This window comes from Pelophylax lessonae (assembly GCF_965119305.1).
Source record: "Pelophylax lessonae genome assembly, chromosome: 5".
NCBI lineage: Eukaryota > Metazoa > Chordata > Amphibia > Anura > Ranidae > Pelophylax > Pelophylax lessonae.
Genome location: NC_138772.1, coordinates 64,779,422 through 64,793,155, shown reverse-complemented (window position 1 = coordinate 64,793,155; position 13,734 = coordinate 64,779,422). Strand labels below are relative to the sequence as shown.

Sequence of the window (13,734 nt, the reverse complement as noted above, 5' to 3'; positions counted from 1 at the left end):
ATAAAAACCTCACTGGGGTTCTAATCATTCACTATAGAAGACTGAAACAATTGTTGGCTAGATACCCATTAATCGGGCACACTTTGCTAGTCCCCATAATGTACAATTGAGAACAAAAGAGGGGAAGGGGAAAAAGGAAGGAAGGAACGAATGCTTACTGGGGTATTACCCAAACATCAGTATCCAATCAGGAAAGCTTAAATATTGAGAATGATGCGGTGCAAATCTACTACTTAATAGCTTGTGATCCAAAGGTCCCAAATGTTACCATGCAAAATAGTCACCATTTTTCAAATTTCATACATAGGTTAATATAGCAACTCCAAATTTTGTTGCCAATAGTCTATATTGAGAGGAAGCAATTTTAAACAATAAATAGATAAACAGTGGAGATAATCCGGAGGGTATGAGGGTTTACAGTAAGTCGCATAGTGTGTTATAATAAGTAGGATATGTACTGTTTATCTGAACATACCAAAACAATTCTTTAGGCTTTATAGTAAGCAAGTCTTTGATGGAGAGACACTGAGCCCGAAGGGTGTAACAGTGGGAAACACCACATTGGGCTTGATTTGCTAAAGAAAATAGACTTTGCACTCTACAAGTGCAGTTGCTTCAGAGCTTAGTAAATGAGGAAAAACTCTGCTGACTTCCATCATCCAAACATGTGCAAGCAAAAAGGCCATTTTGTTGTTTTTTCCTTGCATGTGATTGGGTATTCTTTGCAAAGTGAAGCTTTACTTTATTTACTAAGCTCTGGGGCAACCACATCTGCGGACTGCCACTGTACTTGCAAAGTGCACAGCCTAAAGGCAATTTAGTAAAGCAACCCCATTTTTTTTCTAGGTTGGGATTTTCCTGAAGGTTTTACTTGGTGGTCAAACTCCAATTGGCTTTGTATTTTCTTTTGTGCCCTCCAAGCCTAGTGCCCTTTGACTTCATTTTAAGAGAATGGGATGTAACAGGGATGGGGACAGACTTACAATTAGGGGGAGGGAGCCATAACACTGTATGAGTAGAAATGGAAGATGTTAAATAGGCTTCCAAACTCACCCTAAAGGTATGTTTGATTGAGCATGGAGGCGGCTATTTGGGAAATTTGTGCAGTTTGATAGTAGCTAGTGACAGGAGCAGCACTAAGACTTTCCTGGTTTGAAAAACATTTATCTGGTGATCCTTGGCCTAAAATTACCCCAAACTAAATTGAGCATCTTCATTTTGCAGAAGGACATGTTAGGGCACCTGTACTGGGAGCACACAAAAATAATACAGAAGTTTAGGCAAGATGGTCATCCTAACTGACATAATTCTTACCAGCCAAGAAAAAGGGTATCATTGAATTCCAATAATAAATCCCAAAGATGATGTATCAAGGCTACGTAGTTGCCCATATAGTATCAAAGTAGTTAGTTAAGTGAAAGCCCAAAAAGGGACACTTATAAGAAGTTCATATTATCTTTAAATGTGTCCTGAATATGCTGGCAAACATGGGCGGGGAGCCTAATGTTCAAGAATTTATTTACATGGAGCCCTGGGATGGAAGCAAAATGCTGTAGCAAATAAAACAGATTGGGCTAGTAAGCAAAAGAATAACAACTTTCGCAAACATACACAATTTGTGATGATAGTCTCCGATTTCTTTCCCAGTAATCCCCATATTTATTTATTTTATTATCATTGTCGTTATTCTTCTAGTTCTAGTTTTAATTACGGTTTGTGTATGTTAAGGTAGGAGAAGTGTGGAGTGAGATCAGAGCTGAACTCAAAGCAGAAAACATCGAGCCGGTAACCTCTGATTGTGAAGCTCTGGAAGTCATTGAAAAATCTAATGAAAACATCAGTACACTTGTTGCTACTCACCAGACAGAAATGATTGAAAATTACCAACAAATGAATCTCCAGGAAGAACAGCAAAAATTTGCAGAGGTAAAGCTAATTTTTTTCCCAGTGTATAGTTTATCAGTTTTCAGTCAATGCATATTTTGAGGTATTAGTGCCTTTTTTTTTACCTTACTTAGTTACATAGTTAGTGAGGTTGAAAAAAGACACCAGTCCATCCAGTTTAACCTATGATGTGTGTGCTGTTAACCGTACATTGTATACCCCTGTATGTTGTGGTCTTTAAGGTGCCCATCTAATAGTTTTTTGAAACTATCGATGCTCCCCGCTGATACCACTGCTTGTGGAAGAGAATTCTTACTGTGACGGAACCGTCCAGCATCCAACCTGGGTGTCTCCAATAAAGATATAGCTTCCTCCAGTCTGGACCCGGAAACCAAGTATTATAGCTGAATATTGCACCCAAGACTAAGTGACACTAGCTTAGATGCAAACTGGAACTGGAACTTTATTGTAAACTCACACAGAATTTATATACCACACAAAAAGCGCTTAATCACGTTATGCACACGGTAAGATAAACAACATAGCTAAAGAACAGCCAACATAAACATCAATCTAATTAAACAGTAAGCTCATTGCCATAAACATAAAACATCCCACAATAGTTGGATAACAAGGTAAAATTATCACAATATTAATCACATCTCCAAGAGATGATCAGACAGACAGAAACAATAGGTGACTCAATTAACAGTGATAATTCACACCTAGGAGGCACTCTATTAACATCTGCTCTGAGTCTCACAGTCTAAAGTAGTCATTGCTGGTTTGGGCACAAATTTGTGTGTTTCGGGGAGACATGGACCCAAACCCGAAGCAAGACCACCCCAAGGGTCCCCCAGGCACACACCTTTCAAAGAGTAGTGTTCCCTTAAAAGCCAAGACCCATAGTCAGTAGGCACATGGCCACCCTGCAGTCCCCTCAAAAGCTCATGTCCTGGTTGGGTCTGTCATTCTTACCACCCCTATACCAGCTGTTGTAGTAAAACAACCGCTAGGGGGAAATGGTTACTCTGACAGGCTGTTTATAAAGTCTTGTTTGTTTATGTTTGTGGATGCATCACACACATGTACAGTGCCTCTGCTCCTCCTGCCATTAGACACCTGAGAGCATAGGCTAAAGGCACAGAGCTGTTTGGAGCTGCTCTATGTCATTTGATTACTGCGATGGCCATTCACAGCAATAACAAATGTAAACAGTACCACTGTTTACATTGGAGAACCTTCCCTTTCCCTTCACAAAGAAGGGGAAGAAGGAAGATTTATTTAAATAATTCGGTAAATTCTCCAGGTTGTATTGGAGTAAGGAGCTTTGATAGGTGGATTGGGAGGTGTTTACAGGGCCACCTGGGGACACTGACATTGTTTTGGGTGGTAGAAAAGAGAGAATGGCCACACACTGCTGACTTATTCATAAGATTGTTTTAGATGGGAGAAAGGGTTAAAAGTGTCACTGACCACCAATGTTGTGAGATTGTTTTTGGTTCATCCAAGACATCTAGCTATTTCACACAGCTATTGCAATGTGATTTTATCCTACAAGGGACTTTCTCCTGGTAATGATGAAGGACTTGTACTTGATTTATTGTGGCAACTTTTAGGGCTAAGTACACAAAACGAGATAGTGCAGGGAGAATGGTCCCCGGTGGAAGCAAGAGCATCATCAAATCACCATCTGCAGATTTAAACCGACAAAATTGCAACAGTAGCCTACCTCAACAAACAAGGGGGTACAAGAAGTCGGACTTTGCAATTCACAGCCCAAAAGATTCTATCTTTGGCCAAGGTGAATCTAGCCTCCATTTCAGCACTTCATTTCATCTGAAAGGGACTCAGAATTGTTTGGCAGATTACCTCAGCCGCTACCAGATGTGTCGGGGGCAATTGGTCCCTCAACCCGGAAATTTTTGCGGAAATTGCCAGCAGGTGGGGTTCCCCAGAGGTGGGCCTTTTTTCAGCCCAAACAAACAGCAAAACAGAAACATTATTTTCCCTGAATCCAGGGGATCAGCCTCTGGGGATCTACGCTTTTGCGAATCCCTGGTCATTCAGCCTCTGCTACGCCTTCCCTCCTATCAGACTAATCTTAGAAGTCCTCCGGAAGTTTCTTCTGGAAAACACCAATTTGATCCTGATAGCCCCCTTTTGGCCCAAAAGACATTTCACGCCTGCAGGCCCTAGCCTCGAAACCTCCAGTGACTCTCCCTATGAGACAGAACCTGCTGTCTCAGGGTGCGGTATCTCATCCGCAGGTGGCACCTTTAAACTTAACAGCTTGGTATCTGATAAGCGGATACTAAAGTCCAAGGGGTTCTCAGACAAGGCTGTGAAGACCCTAGTTAATTCTCGGAAGCCTGTCACAGGAGCTACATGCCACAAAATTTGGAAGAAGTTTAACTCTTGGTGGTCTGAAAATCTAAGATTTTCTCCCGATGTTCCATCTAGTCTGGAATTTTTTCAAGAGGGTGCCGACAAGGGTCTATCCCCTAGTACTTTAAAGGTTCAGGCTGTGTTTTCCTCCAGTACTCTTTTTTGGAAAAACCTGTCATAGCGAGGTTTTTCAAGGTAATAGCCAGGTCAAAACCAATGGTTGTCAGATCATGTCCTTCTTGGGACCTGTCTCTAGTTCTTCAATCTTTAGTGTCTGTTCCCTTTAAGCCCCTGAGGGATTTGTCAGTGAAATTGCTCACACCAAAAAATAAATTCCTGGTTGCAGTTACGTCAGCTTGCAGGGTCAGCAAATTGCAGGCTTTCTCAATTAGGGAGCCTTTCCTCACAATTTTGGACGATAGAGTGATGTTAAAAACCGACCTGGGGTTTTTGCCAAAGGTAGCCACTGCCTTTAATAGATCACAGGATATTGTGCTTCCAACCTTTTGTAATTTTCCTTCCTTACTTACTTACTTATTTTCTTTACTGTTAGGGCTACAAGATTGTGGAATTCTCTACCACAAGAGGTGGTTTCTGCAGGTAGTATGGTGGCTTTCAAAAGACTTCTAGACGTACATCTCAAGGATCAGAACATTCAGGGGTATGCGAGATGATTACAGCCACACACACCTACACAGGTTGAACTGGATGGACTATTGTCTTTATTCAACCTCACCTACTATGTAACTATGTAAAAATGAGAAATAGAGGAGTTTTAGTTTTTTGGATGTCAGAAGGGTTCTTCTCGCATACCTAAAGGTTACCAAAACCTTTAGGAAATCTGAGGTCTTATTTGTTCTTTTTTCTGGGACACACAAGGGTAATGGAGCCTCTACGGCCACTATAGCCAGGTGGATAAAGCAGACAATTGCTGAAGCCTATAGAGTTGGAAAGTTTCTCCACCATTTGTCAATGCGCATTCAACAAAAGCCTTGTCCGCATCCTGGGCTGAAAGGGCTGGAGCCTCACCGGAACAAATATGTAAGGCGGCCACGTGGTCTAATTTTTCGACCTTGTTAATCATTATGGCCTGGACCTCCTCTCTCCTCCCAGGAGCAGGCGTTTGGTCGAAATGTTCTCCAGGAAGTGGTCACTCCCTAGACTGGTAAGTTCTGGCTCATCGTCTCATGGGCTGTCCTGGAAGACGACTTGAGAAAAGCTGAGTTAGACTTACTGGTAACTCCTTTTCCCACCCGGTGATGTCTTGTATTATGCATATGATTTGCAGGGACGTACTAAGGTTCTCGAGAAATACTGAAGGGGGAGGACTAGAGGACTGCCTTTTATCTGGTGGGGTTAAAGTGTTTCCTGTCCTGGTAGGAGGAAGCCCTAGGTCTCATGGGCTGTCCTGGAAGACTCTCAAAAAAGTCCACAGAATATTTGCCCAAAAGTCTTGGGGATAATCATGATGTTTTTTGGCAAATGTGAGCCGAGCCTTTGTGTTCTTTTTTGATCAGCAGTGGTTTTCACCTTGGAAGTCTCCTATTGGTACCATTTTTGCCCAGTCTTTCTTATTGTTGAATCATGAACACTTACCTTAATTAAGGCAAGTGAGGCTGTTCTTGAAATGTTGTTCTGGGTTCTTTTATGACCTTGATGAGCTGCTGTTGTGCTCTTGCAGTAATTTTGGTAGGCCAGTTACTCCTGGGTAGGTTCACTACTGTTCCAAGTTTTCTCCATTTGTGGATAATGGCTCTCACCGTGGTTCGCTGGAACTCTGAAATGGCTTTGTTAATCTTTCCAGAGTAATACATGTCAATTACTATGTTACTCATCTGTTCTTAAATTGCTTTAGATTGCGGTATAATATGTTGCTTTTTGAGTTCCTTTAGCATGCTTCACTTTGTCAGACAGCTTCTATTTAAGTGATTTCTTGTTTTAACAGGTCTGGCAGTAATTAAAGGTGGGCGTGCAAGTGAAATTTAACTCGGATTTCCAAAAAAAAGTGGTTAATCACAGTTCATTCATGATTTAGCTAGGGGGCAATTACTTTTTCCCCTTAATAAAATAAATTATTATTTAAAAACTGCATTTTGTATTTACTCAGGTTATCTTTGTGTAATATTAAAACGTGTTTGATGATCTGAATCATTTAAGTGTGACACATATGCAAAAAAAAAAAAATCAGAAAGGGGGAAAATACTTTTTCACAGCACTGTAGCCCCTCTCAGCTTCTCTCAATGCCTGCTTGTGAACTCTTGCATTATTGCTTAAGGGAGTTGTAAAGGCAGAAGGTTATTTTTATCATAACGATTCTATGCATTAAGATAAAAAAACCTTCTGTATGCAACAGCCCCCCTAATACTTACCTGAGCCCGTCTTTATCCAGCGATGTTGCAGGAGTGTCTAAGCTGCCTGGGACTCCCCTCCTCATTGGCTGAGAGAGCAGTGTGACGCGATTGGCTCCCGCTGCTGTCAATCAAAATCATTCAGCTAATCATGAGAGAGAGGGGGTGGGGCAAGTCGCAACTCCATGTCTGAATGGACACGGAGCTGTGATTCGGCTCGGGTGCCCCCATAGCAAACTACTTGCTGTGGGGGCACCCAACAGAACGGAGGAGCCAGGAAAGCCGAACAGGGACCTAAGAAGAGGAGGATCTGGGCTGCTCTGTGCAAAACCAACTGCATAGAGCAGGTAAGTATAACATCTTTATTAAAAAAATAAATAAATAACAGACTTTACAATCTTTTTAAAAGAAGTCAATAGATTCATATGTTATCTATTTTATTTCAATGGTTTGACCTTAGTCTCTGAAGCTGTTTAATAGGAATGTATTGTATTTTTAACTTTTCTAAGCAATACAAGTGATCTACTTCATATAATAATATCCATTAGTGTTAAGGCATGCTTAGCTTTTTTTTTTTTTTACATGGAGACAGCCTTAATTACTCAATAGATACTTCTTGCTTAGTACTCCATAATACTTATGCTTTGTTGCTCTTATTCACAAATTCGCAATGCAAGTCTTTGGGTCTGCCAACACACTGAAATCCATTTACTTTCTACATGGCTGATAACTCATGTCAACAGCTTTTGTAGAGTAACTAAAATGACTAATTAATTAAAGACCCCACCTCTCCCACCTAATTTTTTAGATGAAAATTGCAAATTACATTACAGACCTGTAATACAGACAAAAGATCTTTAGCTGACTGGACACAGTTTCCATCACAATCCTGCAATATACACTCCTCTTTACTCTTCGGCTGATGTAATTAGGGTCCAGGGTAGAACTAAAGGATAAATGATTTATCATCAATTCTAATCAATTTTTATGGTGTTTTCTTACTTCAGATTAAAGCCAACCACAAACAGAGTGAAATAGTCATGAAAACATGGGATAAATTCCTGGCCAGGACATCCAATTATGAGGCCCTAAAGGTAATTGTAATTTACTTTATTTCTGCTTATACACTATATATTAAATATATAGGATTGGAAAACAAAAATTGTGAAGTACAATGTGTTCTTTAGTGTGTGTTAGCAGGAGCTTAAATTACATACATATCTGAAAGTATTAAATGAAGGATGCCCCCCCCCCCTGGTCTGTGCTAGTACTGGGCTTTCTCTTTAGAAAGCCTTTATAAGGCTTTAAATGTTTATGAATAAAATAAAGATTTGATACAACTAATACTAAGCAATATCATATATATATATATATATATATATATAGGGCCGGTGCTACCTGTAAGGCGACCTAGTCAGCCGCCTAGGGCGCAATTTAGCAGGGGGCGCCGGCATCCTGTACCCGGAATCAGTAATGGACTGCCGCCGGCTGGTGCGGCACTCCTCATGCTGTGCCGCCTGAGCGCTAAAGCAAGCCACGCTATGTGAGGACCTCCAGCGTCCCCGAAATTCCCATAGGAAAGCACTGAATAATGCTTTCCTATGGGGAGGTCTAATGTGCGTGCACGGCCATTGCGGAGCATGCACATTAGGTCTCCCCCCACCAGCTGTCTTCATCGGGGGAGGAGAGTAGGCGGATGCCTGACCCAGCAGGCCCCTTTAACAATTTTGGATGGGAGGGCAGCAATTTTTATTTTGCCTAGGGTGGCAAAAATCCTTGCATCGGCCCTATATATGTATATATTTATTTATATATATATATATACTTATCTATGTTTTAGATGCACCACCCTACACCTTCATTTTGAGTAGATTTTGTGTTCCAATGGGTTCAAATGTCCTGGTAAGAACTGTCACTAAAAGTGATTTCTTAAATTTTTCTGTTGTGCGGGGAAATCTCCCCAAGGGTACACAGATAGCTGTAAAATAACCCAATGGGGATTTTAAGCCTTCACCTATCCAGAAAAATAATTAGGCGAAAATAAAAACCTGTAGTTAAAAAAAAAAAAAGATAACATGTTAACAGACACTTATTGTGACAAACGCGGGTCAGACCACTTTCCTTTTCACTAACTTGTGACAAATGGCTGGTCAACCTCACACCGCACTGTCTGATACTTAAAAATGACCCTCACCCTGCACAAAGATTTTCCAGTTGGCGGGATCACAATCTAAGTGCCAGCAGACTGAGAGTGATTGTCAGGCCTAAATGGCCACAAACTCTTAATGGGTTTATTTACCCTGTGTACCATGTATGACAGAGCTGAAAGATTGTGTTCATTTTTCGATGGGGGGTGATCTGGCAGGATATCTGGTTGCTTTCCTGATTGCTCAAGCTTGCATGGTTGACGGGTATACAAGGGCATACAAGCGCACCTAGACTAAAATGGATATTGGGGTTAGACTCTGCTATTCTCATCAAAGCACTGATAAGGGTGGTTGGAATTCACAAATACACTGAAGGAAAAGGTAGGTGTGGGGCGGATGGTCACAGCAACTATGTCTCTTGTTCAAAACAGAAAAAGAAAAAAAAGAAACTAACAAATAAATGCCATGGCTGACTTTTTGGGTACCAAACAACATGGTTACCTGTTTGAGTTGCTCCGTCCGCATTATCATCACACTTAGCACCAATATGAATTTCTTTTTGTTTTAGAAAGCAAAACGGCTTCAGGAAAAATCCATTGAATCATCGAGACCAAAAGCCAGACAGCAAAATTCAACCTTTCATTCTACACAAATCGCAAACCTTAATGCTACGGTATGTGAGAGAGAGCTGCCTGAAAAGCATTGTCTAGTTCTATCAATCATGATTGACTGTGCAGTCATCTGTGTGAAAATCAAATCAATCTCTGAAGCCTGCTGCAGCTTAAAGTGTTCTGACTCGAATGAACACCCTCCTGGAACAGGGAACTTGCTGGGAGGATGTTAATTTACAAGGGTGGGTCATGAATGGGGTTAATGAGTAAAGATCCTTATATACAGCCAGAGTACCAGGGAAAGTAGGTTTTTCTAGACCTACTCCAGTGCTAATCGGTCCATGTATGGGTTGCCCATAAATTTTAGGACGAGGCTTTACTGCTCTAGTATCCAATAACCGAGATGGTAAATGTAGTTGTACATTGATTACATCTGCATTATGCCATGATCACTATCCTATTTATTGTTCTTAATCACTGATCAGTCATGTGGTCAACCCAGTGTATGGTTATTTGATCTAAAGGTTGAACCATCCCAAGTCTGACCAGGTAGGTTGACCTGTGTGAGTAAATGTACGCCATCCCAATATACATTGTCCCAGTTGTTGCCTATTCTTTTGCAGGTGGCTAGTGGCCGTGTTGTGACGGTAGAAAGCACACCATCTAAACTCACAGGAGGTCCTTTGGCTGATACAGATCTCGCCCTCAAGAGGATCCCAATCCGAGGAGGAGCTCTACAAAAGACCAAATCTGTCAAACTGCTGAAATAAACTATTTATTGCTTCTAGGGTACACTTAGGGTAGAACTTTTTAATTTATTCACATCATCTAAGAACACATCCTCATGAAATAGAAGTCATTTTACCAATACCTGAATATGCAGTATGCAGTGTATTTTTATGTCCTAGTTGTAGGCTGAGACAAGAATTTACCAAACTGTATGATCATCCTTCCTTATCATTTATTGCATCTGAACCCAACTTTATTGAGTGATATCCTAGGAGTGTATAAGAGCTATGGTAGCCCTAAAAGCGGAACTGCCATTAAAGCTTCACAAAAGGTTGAAAAAATATTAGTGCTTCTGAAATTGTCAGAAATAGGTGGATTTCCCTTAATTTTCTGTTCTTTTGAAAAGTGTCCTTAAGAAAGATTGTGACTAAGGCCCCTTTCACACTTGTGCGACCTAAAAGTCGTGCGATTTTGCCGTGTTTTTTTCCGCGTTTTGACATGATTGTGACACGGTTTTGACTGGACTTGAACCAATTCCTGTGTAATCTTGAGGGCTATGGACCTCAAAATGCATCAAAGTCGGACCAAAGTAGTGCAGGGACTACTTTGGAGCCATTGCGACTTGAAGTCTCACAGATATAAACGGTACTCATTGGAAATCATGGAGTACGACTTGTCATACCACTTTGCAGTCCCAAGTCATGGGACAAGTCGCACAAGTGTGAAAGGGGCCTTATTGCAGCTGTCACTAGAAAAGCAAGTTAGGGAAAATTGCTGTTTGGGTGACAGCTGTTAATGGTGGATTTCATTTTTTTTTTTTTATCTCCCCACAGGGGAAACAGACCGCTATGATAGAAAGAAATATTTAACTAGGCATGTTAAAGGGTAACTCCACTTTTGTGGAAAAAAAAATAGCTAATAAAAAAGAAATTTGCATATGCAATTGCTATACAAGCCATATTGTAGTTGAATGTTATTAAAATTACCTTTCCTTTTCAATCTGCAGTGCTGTAATTTTCTGTAAAATTTAATGCAATATGGCTATCTGGAGGCCTTTTGTACACAGTTCCTGTTCAGAACTTCCACATAACTGTAATTTCCTGGTTGTGTGATTGGCTCACAAGTCTGCTTGAAGATGCATGTCAGATTTTAATTATCCTCTACAACAGAAATGTCATTTTTGGTGAGATACGGTTACCCCATAAGAGTTTATCAATTCTGAAGGAATGCAGACACTGCAACTTTTCTCATCAGAACCACGGACGTGCACCAGCAGATTAAAATGAGTCACTCCCATTGAGAATCTGTATTAAAAAGAAGAAATGCTTTTTCTTCAAAGCAGAAACAGGTAGGAATCTGCAAAAAAAGTTTGTTAAAGGAGAAGTATGGGCAAAACTTTTTTGGACCTACTTCTTTGGATCACAGAAACTATAGAACAAATGGGCTAGAGGGCTTTTCTGGTTCAGCATGAACTGACAAAATGTTAAAAAAAAGTACAAAAATTTGGTGATTATAAAAAAAATCCCCATACAGGGTCAGACATAACAATGTACACAATTAGATTAGGAAACAGTCGATAAGGTTAAAAAACACATAGAATATTCCTCTTAAGTTGATTGGGTATTCACTGTAAGTATCTCCCCCATTGGGAGGCCCCCCAAAAAAATCTGACTCTACATGTTTCGCGTTTTTAACCGCTTCGTCATGAATATAGCTCAAGAGGAAAGTAGACTCTGCAAAAAAATACAAACCCAACAATAATAAACAAATAATGTATTTCATCAACACAAAAATCCAAATAATATCAAACCAAGTATAAATGTGAAATAAATGAACAAAAAAAAAAAAAATATATATATATATATATATATATAAAATAAAAAAATGTAAGCCCAGACAGTAATCTAGAGATCCCACCACCCAAAGCCCATCAAGGGACCACCATTACTCACCAACAACCAAACAAATGAAAAGGATGGCAATGCCAAAGGGCAGTCTCCCGGGCGAGTGCGGGACAAGGGCTAATAACTAGATAGATAGAAAACTGATAGAAAAGATATACAATCCAAAACGGGGCCAGCAAAAAACAAACCCATCAGAGCGTACCACCCATAAGACACAAGATATACACTGTACTAACCTAAAGTGGCGTAAAATTAATGATCAGCGACAATCAAAGAAATCTGAACACAGAGGCGTTTGAATTCTCTGATACAGTCAACCCAAATCAAAAAATTCTAAGAATATCAAAAACAAAAAATTATTGATCAGGGAATAATACTCGACTAGAGCCCAGGCAGTGGAAAGTATAAATAAAACAGCTCCCCTTACAGAAAATTCAGTGACAAGGCTGAAGGTTCACTGAAGCCAAACAGAACTATCCTCCAACAGCTCCACTCAGTGTCAACCATATACTGTAATAAGTCATGTACAGGATCTTTATATCGATGTGATACAGGATAGTTAAAAGTTCAAAAAGAGCTGGGGGCCATTAATCAGTACAGAGAAGCCTATATATAATCACATATCCCTCATTTGCAGTGTACATTCAAAGAATGATGCCAATCTAAGAACAAGGAAAAGGAATACAGATAAGTACAAAGTGACCTATCTTTAAACTAATTCAAGGAAGTCTCAATTAACCCAACATAGCCCCCATCTTACCTTACATCTCATAAAACGCCAATTTGCCACCAAATAGCCACCATAAGGAGAGGTGAAACCTCTCTGTTTATATAGCCCTGTCCTCTCTGGCCATCACAACCGCTGTGTCTGAGTCGCCGGTGGATGACGCAACCAGACTCGATCTCGAACTACGCATGCGCCAGCTGAGCGAACACCATTCACGCAGGCGCCGTTCGTACACCCCAGTCATGCCAAAGGCCGTCCTACACTACCATCAGGGATGGAAGTGCAGACCGCAAGGCTGAACACGTGGCGAAGATCGCACACTCGCTCAAGGAGAAATAGCCATCGAGGTAGATCATAGGAGAGCAACCAAATCACAATAATCCCAAAAGGGGCCCCCGAGTGGAAAAACCCACGGGACACAAAGTCTGGGAAAAAAGGAAGAAAGTTATATCATATAAGTAATAGATTATATACTGCAATGAATCATAAATAATAAAAAATATTAAACTACCAGTAATAGTCACACATAATGGTATTTGGCAAAAAACATTTACAATCCAAATGATCTCATCCCAACACAATGAATCAGAGACCCAAAGGGCATATAATATACCGTAAAAGAAATCCCTGCACAAAATCAATTATTTAAATTAATTTAAAGGAAAGGTTTGTATATAGTTACATAGTAGTTGAGGTTGAATAAAGACAATAGTCCATCCAGTTCAACCTGTGTAGGTGTGTGTGGCCGTAATCATCTCTCATACCCCTGAATGTTTTGATCTTAGAGATGAATGTCCAAGAGTCTTTTAAAAGTAGCCATACTCCCCGCAGTTACTACCATTTGTGGAAGCGAGTTCCACAATCTTATTGCCCTTACTGTAAAAAACCCTTTGCGTAGCCTGAGGTTAAATCGCTTCTCCTCTAATCGCATTGAACGCCTCATGTTCTTTTGCACTCCTTGCGACTGAATAGTTTTTTTTTCTATGCTGAGATCAC

General features: G+C 40.4%; 1 protein-coding gene across 1 annotated transcript in view; it reads left to right on the top strand.

The window, feature by feature from the left end:
* The window catches only part of CFAP69 (cilia and flagella associated protein 69), a 104,559-nt gene extending 94,060 nt beyond the window's left edge, over window positions 1–10,499 (top strand). The window contains exons 20-23 of the mRNA XM_082259192.1: window positions 1,729–1,926; window positions 7,628–7,714; window positions 9,336–9,440; window positions 10,002–10,499. Coding sequence (XP_082115318.1) covers window positions 1,729–1,926; window positions 7,628–7,714; window positions 9,336–9,440; window positions 10,002–10,148 — 537 coding nt within the window. The 3' untranslated portion in view covers window positions 10,149–10,499. The remainder of the gene's footprint in view (window positions 1–1,728; window positions 1,927–7,627; window positions 7,715–9,335; window positions 9,441–10,001) is intronic.
* Window positions 10,500–13,734: the final 3,235 nt, after the last annotated feature.